This window comes from Pelodiscus sinensis, chromosome 14, assembly GCF_049634645.1.
Source record: "Pelodiscus sinensis isolate JC-2024 chromosome 14, ASM4963464v1, whole genome shotgun sequence".
Lineage (NCBI taxonomy): Eukaryota > Metazoa > Chordata > Testudines > Trionychidae > Pelodiscus > Pelodiscus sinensis.
In genome coordinates this window covers 32415873-32435447 of record NC_134724.1, presented here as the reverse complement: position 1 = coordinate 32435447, position 19575 = coordinate 32415873, and the positions used below count along the sequence as shown (strand labels likewise).

Sequence of the window (19575 nt, the reverse complement as noted above, 5' to 3'; positions counted from 1 at the left end):
CTCTCATCTTATATCGGAAGGAAGATTGCCTGCTCTTTTATTTTAGATGGTGTCTGTTTCAAAGCAGAGAATTAGCTTCATTTTGCTCATACTGCCACTTTGACTGGTATAAGTAAATTGATTGTAGATCTGATAAACACATGAATCAGTTCCACACCTGTAGAGTCATAAGTTAAAAAGTTTAATTATTCAAATAATTTTAAACACCTCGTGAATTACAGAAGGTATAGTTGTCTTGCCACAGCGTGATTTGTGTGAGATAGCATCATTAGAAAAAATGATAATAGTGAAATATACTAGAGTACAGTTTTAAAAGTTGAGAGATCATCTCAAGAAGTAGTTATACCCATGAAAGCTCATGATACCATCTACATGGTTTATTAGTCTTTAAGGTGCTACTAGAATATTTGTTATTTAAGTTTTTCTCACTAAAATTGTTATGGCTCCTGTTTTAATATGTGCCAGGCACTGGATGTCTCAATGTCCAATGAGACAAAAGTGTTATACCAAGTTTTCTTAAAATTAAAAAAAAAACATAACACCAACAAGCCATTGGGGCATAGAAAAGCATTGATAAGACTTGTGACCACACAGGTTTGGTTCAACAGTGTATATGTTGCTTATCCCTTCTGAGCTCTAGCAAAGTCTGAAGGATCTTAAGTCACCTATCCTTTCACCAGAAGCAGTCAAGTATTGACTAGAAGGACAGTGGTTGTGAGAGTTTGATGAACACTACTAGGGGCTTACTCCTGTGGCTTCCCTTCTGGACCAAATGTCTCCAGGAGTTTGAGGAGTTTTATTAATTTTTCTTTTGTTAAATGTTAAATCCTTAATATATATAGGATGTGCACTATGACCAACTTATTATTGTATTATTTACTTTTTAGAATTTCCTGAGGTTGGTGGGCTTGATTTCTTAGCCATAGTATTGGTTTAACATTCACTTTGCATACATATGATTTAAGATAGAAACTTCAAGCCTTATTTTGATTTTGCTAGGCTAGATTGTACTGTAATGTTTTATAAAAATTAAGCAGCCTTTTTTCCAGGAAATGTCACAAAGATTAATTTAGTTTTTAAGAGGCGTACATTTTTCCTGGACAAGTAAAAGAAAATATGATCAGTTGTTTTCTGGAACATACTGTCTGTATTGCTGTAGAATTAGGCACAGAATTTTTTTTCCTCTAGTTGATTTTATTTATTAATTTAAATGTTTATTTTTTTCAGTTTTAATTACATTTTTTAAAAAGACAGGGCCTCTTCTGATTATGATCCTGATAATTTTCAAAGTTTAATAATAATAAGTGAGCAGTTTCTCATTTATATTGTCCTTCAATGTGTTCAGTGCTATCCAAGAAACATACTAATGAATGTACTACAAATGAATATAGCAACTGAAATTAATGCATCTAGTTAATTTCATGTTCCTCCATGCCTCAGGCTCATTAGCTCAAATTAAATTTAATCATCCCAAGCAGTTAAGATACAATATGGAAATCTGTGATTTCTACTAGTTGCAATAAAAATACTTTTGAATGACATCTGGAAGGTATGAATATATATCTTAATCACATTTGGAAGCAGAAGTAGATTTAGAATTATACCAATAATTGGATCACATGTTGCTGATAATTTTTTTTACCTTTTTCTTTTTCAAATGCCTAGGAAATTACATACAGCAATTACATTAAAAGAGTCATCATTTTAAAAGTTATGAAATGATAGTTTGTTTTTATTGTCTGCATAACCGTAATTTGGCTCCCTTGTAAATTTGCATTATGATCCATAATTTAATTTACATGATCAAATACTATTTTTTTCTACAAGACTTGTTCAATATGGAAGATAAATGCAGAAGTTTTGATTTAAAAAAGCTAAGTAGTTTAATCAGTTGAAATGAGTCACTAGTTGAAATAAAAGTGGGTTAACAGTAACTATAGAAATGTTAAGAATTATTTTTCAGTTTGAGGTCTCTTGTGCACACGCAAATAACAATAAAATGGCATAAGATACAGCATTACTTTCCTACACCTATCATGTATATGTTGCCTCCACTTTTTACATGCCAATCAGACTGAGGACATTTAGCCCTGGTCTACACTAGAAAATTATTTCAAAATAACTGCCTTTAGTTTGAAATAAGAAGTGGAGCATCTAAACTACCAACCCTGTTATTTTAAAATATTGGGCTGGTTGTTTCAAAATCTGTGCTCCTGCTTTCCTTGGGGAATTTTGGGAGTTGTTATTTCCAAAATAAGTTATTTTGAAATAATTTCCTTACTGTAACAGCTCTTGGGCTGGCACAGTATATGTCTCTTCTGGAGCAGGGGGAACTTTGAAGCAGCTAGTGATTCAGAATCTGCTTAAGGTCAGCTCCTGGAGCAGTACAGTTACATACTGCCCATAACTGGGGTTTGTTGGAAAGCCATAACTGGCTCCTTTGTATTTATGGGGTATGTTTTTGAGGGATTTTAAAAGCTGATTTTTATTATATGTTAACCTTTTTGGAATAATTTTGCTCTCCCTCCCAGTACCAAAAATTTTGGAGTTGGGATTACTTTTATTAAATCATGCGTGGAAAAACTGTTTTCTTTACTTTTTCTTATCTGTATATCATTTTCTGTATTTGCAAGTTTTTTTAAATTAAATATACATTTATAAAAAGTTTTAAAAGGGTTTCAGTAAAAAAAAGTAAAAATGCCACAAATATAATGAAAAATATTAATGTAATTGAATATGCAATTATGAAATGTAGTGAAATTTATTTTAATGTAGGACATTAAGAAATTAAAATTGAAATCACTCCTCTGGTTCATTTGACTAAATATTCTCTCTTATGGTGGCCAGGGCAAGATGCTTGCAAAATAGCATAAGAAAAACCTTGCAAATAGACAGAGCCCATTGAAGTCAATGGAAGGACTCCCATTAATATTTTTAGGCTCATCTAGACTACGCAGAATGGTCAAATTTGCATATCCTCTTTCGACCGTTCCGTGTGGTCTAGATGAACCCAGTGAGTTTGGAATTGGAGCCTAATGGCATAACTTGCTCCTAAGGAAAAAATTTTTGTAATCCCCATCAACTAATGATTAGCTTATTCTCTGAAGTGTTTATATCCCTTCCAAAATTTTGTTCCTGGATATATGATGATTATACAGTAATTCCTCATTTAACACTATAGATATGTTTCAGAAAATGATCGTGTTAAGTGAAAACGTGTTATGCGGGGTCAATTTTCCCATTGAAAATAATGGAAAAGCTGGGAATTGCGTTTCAAGCAGTGGTGTCTGTTGGGACCGGGACATACGGTTAGGAGAGAAAGAGGACTGGGTTACAGAAGGGAGGGGAGGTGTTTGGCTCTGGGGAAGGGGAGCACAGGGGAGGGGGATTGGGTTGGGAGTATGCCCCTGTGATGGGTCTGCCGGGACCTGCACTGTGTCCGGCGAGGGAGCGTTGCCGGGGAATGGCATGGCCAGCGGCAAACTCTCTGCCACTTTGCAGGGAGGTGGGAGAGCCCCGTGCAGCCGCTAGCGACAGGCAAGCTGGGGAAACTCAGCCGCCGGCCTGCAAACAGGAGAGGACAAGGCGTCCAGCGAGGAGGAGTCAGTGGGGAACGGTGCGGTGAGCGGCGAACCCTCCGCCGCTTTGCTGGGGAGGGGCCGGAGGAGAGGGGGCAAGGCATCCGGTGAGGGGGAGTCGCACTGTGCCGGATCAGCTGATTGTGTGGTTAAATACATGAAGAGCTAATTCATTCTAGTTGGAGCAGTGGCAGCTGTGCCTCACTGACTGAGAGTGACCTGTGGAAGACGGTTATCAATGTTTCTACCATTACCATCCCTGGGCAGCTTTTCTTATGCTTAGAAGCATGCGGGATCTTTTCAGAACAAAGGCAATACACCATGTTTATTGAGAATACAAGAATGTAAAAAGAATAATACAGAAATCATCATGTGTGCAAGCACGCACACACGCACTCTGTGCCACCACTGATGTTATAGTTACAAATCAGAGGCTTGGACCGACTTAGTGATGAGCTACATTGGATGCAAGGAGGGAGCTTGGTTCTGTCAGTAGCAATTCCGATGCACTGAGGCTGTGGACAGCACCTTGCAAGGCACTCCATCTCTTATAGAAATCCCTTCTCATGCAAGTCTATGGATTTTGCTGCATCATGTTGTAATCAGTCACTATACAACATAAGTTTATTTGGAGATTGTTTTCATTGATGTTTAACATCAGTCTACTGGTGACTTTTCTGGGTGTTGCCCCCCCGGTTTTGATGGGATTTCTTAGGAGTGCTTGCTTCTAACTTCAGGCTTGTCAGTCTGCTCTCATCCTGACAGGAGTTTGTGACCACAGAGATTCCAGCTCTCCCCTTTTTGATGCATCTGAGCCTAGAAACGATCTTCCAGGTTATCTAATTAACACATACGTCCTTCATTCATACCGAAATGTTATCACTACAAAGTACAGAGCTATTTGTAATTATACAAATCAGAGTTCTGCCTTATTGCTTACATCAGTGATGGGCAACCTGTGGCCCGAGAACTGCATGCCGCCATTGGGGTTCTGTGTGTTGCCCATCAGACATTTTTATTTACTCTTGCACATACACAGAGTTGCCAGATTCTACTGACTTCTGTCCACATAATTTTTTTCCTACCAGTATAACTAAAGTGATACGCACGTAGAGCAGGGGCACATGAAGAGAAGTATGTGCTGATTGCGCACATCACTGACTGCGAGAGCCATGCGCTCTCTCTGCTTCCAGTCGAAGCGCTGCTAAGTTTTCATGGGCACACCTGCGAATTTTAGGTGCACAAGTGCAATTAGCAAAACTACCCAACCAGCGAATCTTGGGGCCCACTGACATGAAGGAAGGCCGCTATGTGGCCTACTCACTACAATCATAGAATCATAGAGCTGGAAGAGACCTCAGGAGGTCAAGCCCAGTGCCCTGCCCAAGGCTGGACCAATCCCAACTAAATCTACCCAGCTAGGGTTTTGTCAAGCCGAGACTTAAAAACCTCTAGGGATGGAGATTCCACCACCTCCTTAGGGAACACATCCCAGTGCTTCCCCACCCTCCTAGGGAAATAGTTTTTCCTAATATCCAACCTGGACCTCCCCCACTGCAACTTGAGACCATTGCTGCTTGTTCTGCCATCCGTCACTACTGTGAACAGCCTTTCTCCATCCTCTTTGGAACCTTCCTTCAGAAAGTTGAAGGCTGCTATCAAATCCCCCCTCACTCTTCTCATCTGCAGACTAAACAGACCCAACTCCCTCGGCCTCTCCTCGTAGGTCATGTGCTCCAGCCCCCTAATCATTTTGGTCATTCTCTGCTGGACCCTCTCCAATGCGTCCACGTCCTTTTTGTAGTGGGGGGCCCAGAACTAGACAAAATACTCCAGAGTCGAATAAAGTGAAATAATCACTTCTCTAGATCTGCTGGCAATGCTCCTCGTAATGCACCCTAATATGTCATTAGCTTTCTTGGCTACAAGGGCCCACTGTTGACTCATATCCAGCTTCTCATCCACTGTAATCCCCAGGTCCTTTTCTACAGAACTGATACTTAGGTAGTCGGTCAACCTAGTGTAGGTTGCTCATCGCTGGTTTATATCAACAAGTCCTATGCCATATGGTGACCATAATTAGTCACTATGACTGTTCTGATTTGTTTCTGCCTTGGTATCACTGACAGAAACAGGAAGCCTGGCAGATGCATCTCTACCAACGGCACTGCTAGTCAGAAAGAGTGATTGGCAAATTACATGAGGCACATAACATGCAGTAGTGGTTCTCAAAGTGTGGTCCAACTGTCTTGTAGGTGGGTGTGGGTCTTGTTCCCCCTTGCAATGGGGAGCTTATGCTGTTGCTCCAGCCCTGTGTCCCTGGCCCCTGTGAGGTTGAAGTACCAATGTCGTCTTCACGCTGTGGTTCAGGGCATGAGTCTCGCAGAACAGATCTGGCTTGGGCGGGGGAGAAGCAGCTCCATGTGCTGCTGCTCCCCTTGCCCCTGGCTGGGGGAACAACAGTGCAGGAAACCACTCACCTTGAAACTTTCCATGCTGCTCTCGCTGGCAGAATCATGGCCAATGGGAGCAGCAGAGGTCAGTGCCTGGGAGCAGCAGGTGGCCTAGAGCCAGTAAGCACCCCCCATCCTCATGTCCAAACCTCCCACCCCTACACCAGCACAGACATCCTACCCCACTCTTGCACCCTACTCCCCATGCAGACCTCCACTCTCAGCTCACTCCTGCACCCCACATCTCACGCAGACCTACTATCCCCTTCCTGCATCCTCCCTCACTCCCAGACCCCCCCTCAGCCAGTTCTTGCACCCTACGTCCCGCTTAGACTCCCCACCCTGAACTCACTCCTGCACCCAGTTTCCCAGCCATACCTCGCACCTCCACCTATTGTTGTCATCATGGGTAGTTGACTGGTGGTGCACAGAAAGGTCTGTATTCAACAGGGTGGAATGCGGGCCAAAAAGCTTGAGAACCCCTGGCATAAGGATTTTTATTATATTATACAAAAACTGAAATAGTACATTTTAGTTACATGGCTACATTTTAACTGCCTGTGAAGAATCCCACTTAGAGAAACTGCATAATGCATTCAGCTCATTCTCTGGCTGGCCTGGACATGCCCTATCCTGGCCAATCCTGGTCAGTTTGGGGCAGATTTGTAAGCAGAGCAGGGTTTACAGGCACTTTGGTGCCATTGGTGCCCCACTCCAAGTATTTTCCAATACTAGAGGCTTGCTATCACAAGATATCCTGGGATATTTTGGGAACCCCAATAATTATTCTACAGCTAAATCTGTTCTTAAATCTTCTGTTTTCACCTCAAAATGCACCTTAGGTATATGGAAATGTTTTATTGGTTACATAATTACTCATTACTTGTTTTAGTGATATATAAACAGATATTCAAAACAGATGCATTGTGGGTGCTTTCTTAGTAGTTAAGATTTGCTATGAGCAGCATATCTTATTGCTTTATTTTGTTTTTTGCTTTTGCTTTTATTTTGTTTGTTTTTTAGCTTCATTGGCTTTCCACCCAGCATAATATAATTAAATAATATTTTAGTAGCTTAAGAATGATATAACAAGCCTTCGCTACTTGCTATAAGAAATTTAAAGCAAGCTTTTCTGTCAGTGGTTCACAGAAACATTGATGGATTAAATGTCCCCTCATCATTATTAGTTAGCTAGGACAAAAAAAGAAATAAATTCAGGTTTTGCCGAATATAGGCTCTGATCCTGTAAACAGTGAAGCACATGCTTAATTTTAAGTGTGTGAGAAGTCCTATTGAAGATAATATAATTATGACCGGGTAAATAAGTGGAACTGTGTGTTCTGTAAGTGTTTGCACCATCAATATCATATCGGCTTTGTATTAAATTTTGTAAAACTACTTTTGATTAAGTAGTGTGTGCTTTTGCCTTTTTTTGAGCTAATGATGACTTATTCATTCAGTTTGATCTGATCAAAGGGTGTGTATGAATGTCTTGAGTTTGTAATTATCAGAAAGTGTTTCCAGAAATATTCAGTCATACTACTGGTTTGTAGAAGGACAGATGACAAGGAAAAGATATGAACAAAAGTTTATATACATCAATTGTTTTGGACCTTTTGTTAAATATTTATCATTGATGTTCTTTTGACATAGAATTCTTAGTTCCTTCACTTGCTGTAAAAATGAAAATTGAATATTATTTCAATGTCTTCTTCAGGAGCACCTGTCATTGAAGAAATACATTGTTGATATTGTGATTGAAAGCTCTGTTCCAGTAGAACCTTTAAAAGATGGGGAAGAGAAGCAAAAAACTAAAAAAAAGGCCAAAAAGCTGAAGGCACGGATGAACTCCAGGTAGTGCTAATATTTTTATAGCTTTTCTGTAAACTTTATCTTTTGTCCTTTAACAGGAATGCTATGGAACACTGAAAAAAGTGTAAAGTTATTTGCTTCAGAAATATCTTGAAAATAACACTGATGAGCCTAATTTATAGCCACTTCTCTGATTGGGAAAGAAAACTGAATATCGATCTGGAGCCCTTGCTTTCACCTGTTAAGAGCTTTTCTCATAATTGGATGCCAGTGCCCTGCCAAAACTGTAGCCTCTTTCAGAATACAATAGTATGTTTAAGTATGTGTAAACCATGCCTATTTTTCTTCTTAGCTATTGATTTTTAAATGAAGTATCAAAGAAAATCAATAGTAATCAACAAATAGACGCCACCCTGCTGTAGAGTCAAATCCCATGGCTGGATTTAATCAATTTTGTTGCCTGTCACAACAAGAAAAAGTTAGAAATATCTTAAAATGGAAAGTGAGTTTTCAGACCTGTAGTTTATCATTAGTCTAAAAAGTGACATCTGCAGATCAAATTATATGCAGTGCATCTTTATATCATGAACTATAGTGTCTGATAACTGAAATGTCTTTAGCTCAGGTTAGCTTAACTTGAATAGCATTCACAAATGTATTTTTCTTTCTTATTTTTAATTATGGTAAGGAGTTATTTGAATAAATTTAGTAAAACAATAATTTCAATAAAATGTTTAACATTACTACAATGCAATAATGATAACTTGAATCTTGCGCAGATTTACTTGCTCTGACATCATTTTGTCACCTCAAATTCTTGCCTTTCCATTTTGTTCTTTTGTGTGATAGGTTTTTTTTATTGTCATTGGTTATAAGACCACCAAATTAGAATTTACTGTTTCATAAGGTGCATGTTTTAAAAGTCAGACTCTACTTTTTGGGTTCCTGATTGGTAGAGGTAGAGAGTTACTCATATTATTGATTTACTGCACTCATTTAGTCCAGTCTTGCATTCCTTACTCTCAGAAGTTCCAGCGACTTAAGTGAGAAATTTGCCCCCGGGGCCAGGAATTCAGGATCAAGCCAATTTGTTGTTGGCATCAAAAACTGACACATCCTGTTAATACATATTGAATTTTCATGTGTCACATGAATTGGCATATTAGAAAAGCATTATTTATAATTACATCACTAATAATAATGTGGTATGGTTAATAGATTTCATTTAATACAATATTGAAATATGTATTGAATGCTTTAAAATCTAAAGAAAAAGAAAAATATGAAATGCAAGATATTTAATACTCATATTTTTAATGTCAAGGAGTAGCCAAGGGTCATTAACTTTGAAAAGAAAATATAGTTGTTAGTGTTGAGCATTTAACTATTAATTCTTAAGCACAGCCATAAGAGGCAAAAACAAAACCTTAGTAAAAAGACTTTGCATATACTGCATTTGGTAGTATTTGGCAGCATATTGCATTTTAAGTGTGCAGCTTTTGCTTTATTTTTAGGCTTATAGGCTGACACCTTAATAAGTCATCGTAATATTGATAAATACTGCCTTGATGCTCTCATGAAATCTCATTGTAGGTGTGGAGTAGAAGGGTTTCCCATATGCAAAACACCAAAGACAACTTTATTAGATTATATGATTAAAACAGATGAAGCAGAAGCTTATGTTATGAAATGAGTTATTTCATACCATTATTTCAAGCAATAATCCAAATTCTAAGACCGCCAAACAGTTGGGTCACTATTCAAAACCAGCTCAGATCTTAGCTGGTCTGTAGATTTAAAAATGTTAACTATACCCAGCCCTCTCTCTCCCCAAAATATTAAAGTGAGATAGTAATAAGTAATTTAAAAATTCCCAGGAAGCCTTAAGTTGAGTTATCTATATACCTTATATCAGCATGGTCATAGGAAACTTCTCATAGGCTTGGAAACTTATCAATTATTTTATATACATATTGTAAATTTTTAAATTTGAATGAAGTTTTGACTAACCCACACCTAAAGACCCTCCAACTTACTGGGTTTCAGAGTCGAAACCCAAACATGTACACTGCTTTTATGAGATGCTAGATCTTAAATCAGAACCAGAATATGAAAGCAACCAAGATCAAAGGTGAATGAAAGGGCAAATTGTGATCAATGGTTTATTAGTTCTGTGTAAAAGTTTTGTTGGTCTACTAATAATATTTATAACCCAAAGCCATTAAACTGGTGCTGTAATAACAGCTGATATATATCTACGTAAATTATCCCAGATGTATGTGATGCTATCTAAATAATGTTTCAATGTCTTCATATCAGATGAATGGTCAGTGAAAACTAAATAATAAAATGGGACAGTACAATAGACCTGAAGAAACTAATGAAAGAATATGTTTTGTGATTTCTAATTTATAATTCATTTAAAATCTTCCTTTCACAGAAGATTGTTGTGGTACATATTTCAGGTGAATATTAATTTTTGGTTTATTTTTCTGGGCCATACTTCAAGTTACAATGCCTTTGTACTGGATAAGAGACAGAAAAAAAAATAAGACTAACTGGTTAGTTTTCATCAGTGGGGTGCCACAAGGTTTCTTACAAACTTTAGTCATGTTTAATATACTATATTAATGATTTGGAAAGGGGAGTACTATTTGCCATTTACTGTTGCAAGGTAGAAGAACTTTCAGGTGACACAAATGATACATCTAAACTCCAATTTAAAAAAACACAGCACTGAGTATCAGACCCCAGGTCAATTGACTCAAGTTTGTGGGACTCAAGTTGTGGGACTAAAATTTGCAATGTAGATGCTCAGGCCAGAGCCCAGGCTCTAAAACCTGGTTTCAGAGTCCAGGCCCAAACATATGAACACTGCTATTTTTCAACTGGAAGAGATAGCTCGAATTAGTTGACCTGGGCTCTGAGACTCGCTGCTCCACAACTTTTTTTGTTGTGTAAATTTGCTCTAAATGACTTTGGTTAGTCAGGTTAGGAAGACTGGAGAATTCAGAGGAACTTAATGAAGCAAGATGAGTGGACAAATGACATTCACAGTAGATAAATGCAAAACAACAGGAAAAACTTAAAAAACAACAAATAGTCTGGTAGCACCTTAAAGACTAATAAAATATGTTGATGGTATCATGAGCTTTCGTGGGCACATCCCAGATCCTCAGATGACCAGAGTGTTGGATGTCCAGAACCAAAATAAATGAGGGAAGAAGGAAGCGGGGGGGAAGGGGGGAAAGAAGGAAAAAAAATGGGAGGGGGTGGGACAGAAAGAAGCAGAGTATAGATAAGAATCAAAGAGAAAGCTGAGTATGTATGTGACTGGAAGAACTGGAAAACAACAGATAGTCTATGAGCACTTAACGACTAGATAGGTAAAAGAGGCAGGTAAGAACCATTAGTTAGCAATTAAAACCAGACATAAAAAACCATTGGTACCTTCATTAGTTGGTTGGTTGATAATGTCCCAGCCATCCAGTATCTCTATTTAAACCATTAGCATGAGAATTAAACTTTGACTTAATTGTAATTCCAACGCCTCTCTGTGTATTTGGCTTGTGGAGTTGGTCTGTAACAAAACAGCAATTTGGTTAATGTGTGTCCAGGTAAGTTAAAGTGTTCTCCAACAGGTTTCTGTAAGTTCCCTTTATGTGTATCTGATTTGTGTCCATTGATTCTTTCCCGTAGGGACTGTCCAATTTGTCTGCTATATATAGCTGTGGGGCATTGCTGGCATTTGATGGCATAGATCAAATTACTGGGTGTGCAATTAAATGAGTCTTTGATTTGGTAGCTTATGTTGTTGGCTCCAGTGATGAATCACTTGTGTAGATATGTTGGCAGAGTTGGCATCAGGGCTGATTGCGGGGCTGAGTTCCTGGATACTTATGATGTAGCTGTGTAGCATGGTTACTGGAAAGAATTTGTTTCAGGTTAGGGGGTTGTCTGTAAGTGAGGCCTTTTCCCCCAAGGCCTGTGGGAGTGAGGAATCATTTTCCAAGATAGGTTGTAGATTGTGGATAATGCATTGAAGGGGTTTAAGTTGTGGTAATGACAAGCGGAATTCTGTTGTTTTCCCTTTGGGGTTTGTTTTGAAGTAGTTCATGTCTGGGTACTTTTTGGCTCTACCAATCTGTTTTTTCACTTCTTCAGGTGGGTATTCCAGTTTTAGGAATGCCCTATATAGATCCTGTAGGTGTTTGTCTCTGTCTGTGGAATCTGGGCAAATCCAGTTATATCTTAGGGCTTGACTGTATGCAGTGGACTGAGAAATGTGTCTGGGATGGAAGCTGGAGGCATGAAGGTAAGTATAGCAGTTGGTAGGTTTCCAGTATAGGGTGGTGGAAATTTGTCCATCATTTAATTGTACTGTAGTATCAAGGAAGTGGATTTCCCGTGTGGACTGGTCCAGGCTGAGGTTGATGATGGAGTGGAAATTGTTGAAATCCTTGTGAAATTCTTCAAGAGTGTCTTTTCTGTGGGTCCATGTGATGAAGATGTCATCGATGTAGCATAAGAAAAGTAAGCATGTTAGGGGGTGGGAGCTGAGGAAATGTTGTTCAAGGTCAGCCATAAAGATGTTGGCATATTGTGGTGCCATACAGGTGCCCATGGCTGTGCTGCTGACTTGAAGATACAAATTATCTCCGAATCGAAAGTAGTTATGGGTGAGTACAAAGTCGCAGAGCTCTGTAATCAGGAGTGTTTTGCTATCATCGGGGATGATGTTCCTGATGGCCTGTAATCTGTCTTCATGTGGAATGTTGGTTTAAAGGGCTTCTATGTCCATAGTGGCCAAGATGGGATTTTCAGGTAGATTACTGATGTTTTGAAGTTTCTGCAGGAAGTCAGTGGTGTTGTGGAGGTAGCTCAGCGTGCTGGTAGCATAGATTCTGAGGAGGGAGTCGACATAGTCAGATAATCCTGTTGTAAATGTGCCAGTGCTTGAGATGATGAGTTGTCCAGGATTTCCACTTTTGTGTCTTTTGGGTAGCAGATAGAAAGCTTCTAGTTAGGGATTAGGGAGGGTGTTAGTGTAAATTTGGTCGTGAGCAGCATCAGGGAGTTTCATAAGCAGTTGTTTCAGGGTTTTTTTGGTATTCCTTAGTAGGGTCACAGGAGAGAGGCTTGTAGAATCTGGTGGTGTTGAGTTGTCTGGTTGCCTCCTGTTCATAATCTGTTCTGTTCATGATGACTACAGCACCCGCTTTGTCAGTTTCTTTGATTATGATGATAGGATTGTTTTTGAGGCTGTGTATAGCATTGCCTTCTGCATGGCTCAGGTTATATGTTATATGATGTTGCTTGCTGATAATGTCAGCTCGAGCACATTTGCAGAAACAGTCAATATAGAAATCAAGACTCTCGTTATGACCATTAGCAGGGGTCCATATTGAAGCCTTCCTCTTGTGGTATTGGCGAGGGAAGAGGGAGAGCAATTCTAGTATGCAACTCATTTCCCATTTGGGCACCTAAAGAAGTAGCTTAATTTTTCTTTCTGAAAATCTGAATGATTTGCCCCACGTTAGAGACTGTGTCAGTGACAGAGTTACAAATAAAACCTCATCAGTCCTGAGTAGCAGCCTTCCCTAACTCAGCTGTCACTGCCTCTCCACAGTAGTTTCAGCATATGCTGTCGTTTTCTTTCTAAGTATGAAATCAATGTGGAGGTTTTACTGGTGAATCCAAAGCTGAATTTTCTACCTACTCAGTTTGATATTTCTTTCACAATGGGGTTCTAACTATGAAAAGTAAGAATTTAAATTTTCTGCATAATCATAGTGTTTAAATGTGATTTACCAAATATATTAAATTTTAATGAATCCTGTCTTAGGTTGATGAACTGATGATGGCTATCACCAGTCGGAACCACACTAAGCAGCATTAAAAAAGTATTGTCTCAAACTTTCCTTTACTTTGGCATGTGGCCATTGTAAACAAGAATATATTTAAGTGTCTACACAGGTTTATGCTTTTGAGCCCTGCTTACATTTCCCAAAGTAATGCGGACATTCATAGAGCAATTTATTTTAGAGATGTACATCTTATTGTTATAGTACCATCATTAGTGTACCCTCATGTATTTAACAATTTGAATATTAACACTTGTGATAAAGCTATCTTTTGATCCATTAGACATATCAAAATTAGTAATGTTTTCATTTATTCCTGCAGTGATATGTTCAGGATAAAAATAATATTTCTCTCACCATTGCTGCACATTCCACTTGTTATGATTTTAAAAATTAGCTTACAATAATTTAAGTACACAACCGGTGAAGTTAAAGTATTAACTATAACTTTTCAAGTCCCTGGCTGTTTTTTAGAAACCAGTACAAAAAAACCTTACAATAAACTTGATTTTCAGAGATGCCCAATGACTTGTATGGTGTTATGAAGTAGAATAAATTAAATGTTAGAATTATCTAATTGGCTTTCAAACACTGAATAATTAAAGAATAATCAGTGTTAATGAATGTTTTCCCCCCAGGGCTAAAGAATATGAAAGTTTAATTGAAGCAAAAAATGCCACCTCTGAATCACCATACAAAGCAAAGTAAGTATTTAACTGTTTACTTCAGTTTGTGTTTTTTGAAGGCATGCCTCAGAAACTTTTTGGTAAGGGCCATTGTGGTAAACTTTCCATTTGAAACTTGGTTATATTGTCCTTTTTAACCTACAGATCAGTTCCTAACACAGAAATTCAGTGCCATTACCACTTCAGTAAAAAAGATACAAAACACTTGTCTCCACACAATAGGAAAAGACGTTAGCAGAAGCCAACATTTTAGGTTCCAGGGACCCAAATAAAGCCACAGTACAATATAATGCCTGTAAGAGAGAAAAGAGTTTTTGCATGAGTTTTCAATTATTTCACAAGGAATTTAGTCATTAGCATTGTATCCTGGCCAGATCCTCAACGACTTCAGTGATCTTTCCCCAGTGTATACCATCTGAGTAATGGTCTGGCCAATTGTCTCTGTAGGTATATACTTTATACAGGCAGTCCCCGAGTTACGCGGATCCGACTTATGTCGGATCCGCAGTTACGAACGGGGACGTTCCTCTCCCTGGTCTCCAGCAGACCAGGGAGAGGAAGCAAAGCGGCGGAACACGTGGGCAGCGGACAGGGCTGTCCACTGCCCACGCGCTCCGAGGCTTGGCTCTGCTTTGCCCCCCCTCCCCCTCTGCAGACCAGGAGGATGGGGGGGGGGGGGGCAAAGCAGAGCCAAGCCGCGGAGCGTGCGATCAGCTGACAGCCCGGACGCGTCTGGGCTGTCAGCTGGCCGGGCGCTCCGCGGCTTGGCTCTGCCTTGCCTCCCCTCCCTCCCCCTGGTCTGCAGACCAGGGGGACGGACGGAGGGGACGGGGGGGGGGAGGCAAGGCAGAGCCAAGCCGCGGAGCGCCCGGCCAGCTGACAGCCCAGACGCGTCCGGGCTGTCAGCTGATCGCAGGCTCCGCGGCTTGGCTCTGCTTTGCCCCCCCCCCCATCCTCCTGGTCTGCGGGGGGGGGGGGGGGAAGCAGAGCAAAGCCGCGGAGCACACGGGCAGCGGACAGCCCAGACGCGTCTGGGCTGTCCGCTGCCCGTGTGTTCCGCGGCTTTGCTCCCCGTCCCTCTGGTCTGCAGACCAGGGGGACGGGGAGCAAAGCAGAGCAAAGCCACGGAGCCCGAGGGCAGCAGGACAGCCACCGCGCGTCTGGGCTGTCCCGCTGCCCCCGTGCTCCATGGCTTTGCTCCGGACACCTGTGGTATGGCAGCTGGGGCGCTGCCAGTTGGTCCCATAGCGCCGCTGTGGGCGCTACTGGACCAACCGGGCAGCACCCCAGCTGTTCTGCCCCAGGCGTCCTGATTCAGCCACTGCTGGTCAGATTCAGCAGCGGCTGAATCAGGACGCCTGGGACAGAGCAGCTTGGGTGCTGCTGGGTTGGTCCAGTAGCGCCGAGGAGCGGCGGTGCTACTGGACCAACCCAGCAGCACCCCAGCTGCTCTGCCCCAGGCGTCCCCAAGTCAGCCGCTGCTGAAACTGACCAGTGGCTGACTACAGGAAGCCCCTGCCCTGGGCTTCCTGGAATCAGCCGCTGATCAGTTTCAGCAGCAGCTGACTTGGGGATGCCTGGGGTTCTTAAGTTGAATCTGTATGTAAGTCAGAACTGGCGTCCAGATTCAGCCGCTGTTGAAACTGATCAGTTTCAGCAGCGGCTGAATCTGGATGCCAGTTCCGACTTACATACAGATTCAACTTAAGAACAAACCTACAGTCCCTATCTTGTACGTAACCCGGGGACTGCCTGTATACCTATTTTATTGATAAGCAAATCTAGGAAGCTGAGGACCAGAAAATTCATTTCAATTAAGTTAAAAATCATAGAATAATAGAATACTAGGACTGGAAGGGACCTCGAGAGGTCGAGTCCAGTCCCCTGCCCTCATGGCAGGACCACATACTGTCTAGACCATCCCTGATAGACATTTATCTAACCTACTCTTAAATATCTCCAGAGATGGAGATTCCACAACCTCCCTGGGCAATTTATTCCAGTGTTTGACTACCCTGACAGTTAGGAATTTTTTCCTAATGTCTAACCTAAATCTCCCTTGCTGCAGTTTAAGCCCCTTGCTTCTTGTTCTATCCTTAGAGGCCAAGATGAACAAGTTTTCTCCCTTCTCCTTATGACACCCTTTTAGATACCTGAAAAACGGCTATCATGTCCCCCCTTAGTCTTCTCTTTTCTAAACTAAACAAACCCAATTCTTTAAGCCTTTCTTCATAGGTCATGTTTTCTAGACCTTTAATCATTCTTGTTGCTCTTCTCTGGACCCTCTCCAGTTTCTCCATATCTTTCTTGAAATGCGGTGCCCAGAACGGGACACAGTACTCCAGCTGAGTCCTAACCACCACAGAGTGGAGCAGAAGAATGACTTCTCGCGTCTTGCTCACAACACACCTGTTAATACATCCCAGAATCATGTTTTCTTTTTTTTTTTTTGCAACAGCATCACACTGCTGACTCATATTCAGCTTGTGGTCCACTATAATCCCTAAATCTCTTTCTGCTGTACTCCTTCCTAAAGTCGCTTCCCATTCTGTATGTGTGAAACTGATTGTTCCTTCCTAAGTGGAGCACTTTACATTTGTCTTTATTAAACTTCATCCTGTTTATCTCAGATCTTTTATCCAATTTGTCCAGATCATTTTGAATTGTGACCCTATCCTCCAGAGCAGTCGCAACCCCTCCCAGCTTGGTATCATCCGCAAACTTAAGTGTACTTTCTATGCCAATATCTAAATAGTCGATGAAGATATTGAACAGATCCTGTTCCAAAACAGACCTCTGCAGAACCCCACTTGTTATACCTTTCCAGCAGGATTGTGAACCATTAATAACTAATCTCTGAGTACAGATATCCAGCCAGTTATGCACCCACCTTATAGTAGCCCCATCTAAGTTGTATTTGCCTAGTTTATTGATAAGAATATCATGTGAGACCATATCAAATGCCTTACTAAAGTCTAGGTATACCACATCCACCGCTTCTCCCTTATCCACAAGACTCATTATCCTATCAAAGAAAGCTGTCAGATTGGTTTGACGTGATTTGTTCTTTACAAATCCCTGCTGGCTGTTCCCTGTCACCTTGCTACCTTCCAAGTATTTCCTTAATTACCTGCTCCATTATCTTCCCTGGCTCAGAAGTTAAACTAACTGGTCTGTAGTTTCCTGGGTTGTTCTTATTTCCCTTTTTATAAATGGGCATTATATTTGCCCTTTTCCAGTCTTCTGGAATCCCTCCTGGCTCCCATGATTTTCCAAAGATTATAGCAAGAGGCTCAGATACCTCCTCTATCAGCTCCTTGAGTATTTTAGGATGCATTTCATCAGGCCCTGGTGACTTGCAGGCATCTAACTTTTCTAAGTGATTTTTAACTTGTTCTTTTTTTATTTTATCTTCTAAATCTATCCCCTTCCCACTAGCATTCACTATGTTAGGCGTTCCTTCAGACTTCTCAGTGAAGACCAAAACAAAGAAGTCATTAAGCATCTCTGCCATTTCCAAGTTTCCTGTTACTGTTTCTTCCTCCTCACTGATCAGTGGGCCTATCTATCATATGTAAGACCAGTGAATTTACAAGAGTTTAAGAGTCAGACATGTTTTGGAGAATGCTTCATGAAAGAATGAATAGCAAACATGCACTCAGAATAGCATTATAATGTCGAAAAGTTAGAAAACAATTTAAAATTGAAATTGTTTGGACAACTATTGAAGTTTATTTTACAGTGCCATCCATAATCAACGATGTTCACCGATATTTCTTCTTAAAGTTCCCCTAGCCAAGAATCATTATGCTGCTCTTGAGTCCTGCACACAGATGATGATTCTGACAACTTGTAACTCCTAGCTCCCTTCCTGTTATAGATCTCTTTGCTATCTGAGTATATGCAGCCTCCTCTACTGGCAAGGAGGGGAAAGAGAATGTTCCTGCTTTCCTGGGCGAGGTTTGCGCAGTAGCTGTAACAGTTAGCCGATGGAATCACTGGTTTCCAGTAGTAGTTCTCTCAACCAACTTCTTGAGAAGCTTGGTTTGCCCAGGCTGTGGCCTTCCATATAAAATCTCAAATGAATGTTACAAGCCCTGAGTATCTTTTCAGAAGTGATATAAAAAGTGACCCAAGAGATTACGGTGTTTTCCATTCCTTAAATCAAGAGTTCTTTCCGTTCCTTAAATCAAGAGTACTTTGCATTGCTTATTGTCCTGTCTTCCAAAGCACTTGTAATGCTACCCATCTTGATAATATTTGCAAACTTTATAAGTATATTCTCTATGCTACTGATGAAGGTACTGAGCAGAGCAGGACTTCATTTGATATGCCTTTCCGGTTTTACTGTGAACCACTGAAAACTATTCTCTGAGAACAATTTTCCAGTCAGTTATGCATTCATTTTATAGTAGCTCCATTTAGGTTGTATTTCCCTAGTTTGGTATAGTAAGTTATACATAAATATATCTCATCTAAGCAAGTCCAATAACAACTAGAAAAGAGAGTCAACTCAGAGTTTTGGGTACTTTTTGTTAACAAAATAGTCAGCTGCTAATGATGCAGTTTCCTCTTAATCACATTGTTTTTTCTCCTTTATTTAGTTTATAGGCTTCTGATATTAATTGCCTTATACTGCTAATAATAATAATAATAAAAGAAATTGTGCCCATTTTCCATGTGATTTTATCAGTGATGGCCATCAATAGGTATATCTATGATGGCACATCTTAAATTTCCTGGGTAGATGGCTCTGTTTTGACTTCAGTTTTTTAATAATCAGTGTAAGTATTGTGACAGATTAATGAGCTTGGATTTGTACATCTTGTGTGTAGCTGCTAGGAAATTCTCATAGATAAAGCCTGATTGTCAGTCAATAACAGGGTGCACATGTCTCATTAGAACACTGGTAAACCAAAGTGCCCTCAATCATCTTGTTGAGCTCTACCACAGCAGAATTTGAATTTCTCTCCTCTAATTTTTCACCTGAAATTTTCTTTTAATTTTGTCTTGAACCAAATATAATGATTTTTTTTGCTGCATTGAACTCACCAAATCCTGCCCCGCACAAACTTCTGTGGTTTTCTTCTTTTGATCTGATTTGTCTCCTTTCACCTGTTTTCTTGTTTATCTTCTTTATTTTTATATTTCTCGTTTCAGAAGAATTTATATAAACTCTTCA

The 19575-nt window shown here is 40.2% G+C and overlaps 1 protein-coding gene across 11 annotated transcripts in view; it reads left to right on the top strand.

Moving 5' to 3' along the window:
- The window catches only part of SCAPER (S-phase cyclin A associated protein in the ER), a 406333-nt gene that overhangs the window by 173878 nt on the left and 212880 nt on the right, over positions 1-19575 (top strand). For 10 of the 11 annotated variants that reach the window (XM_075897367.1, XM_075897364.1, XM_075897366.1 and 7 more), the window contains 2 exons: positions 7749-7885; positions 14346-14411. In XM_075897367.1, the coding sequence (XP_075753482.1) occupies positions 7749-7885; positions 14346-14411 (203 nt within the window). The remainder of the gene's footprint in view (positions 1-7748; positions 7886-14345; positions 14412-19575) is intronic. The other variant, XM_075897365.1, reaches the window with a different exon arrangement.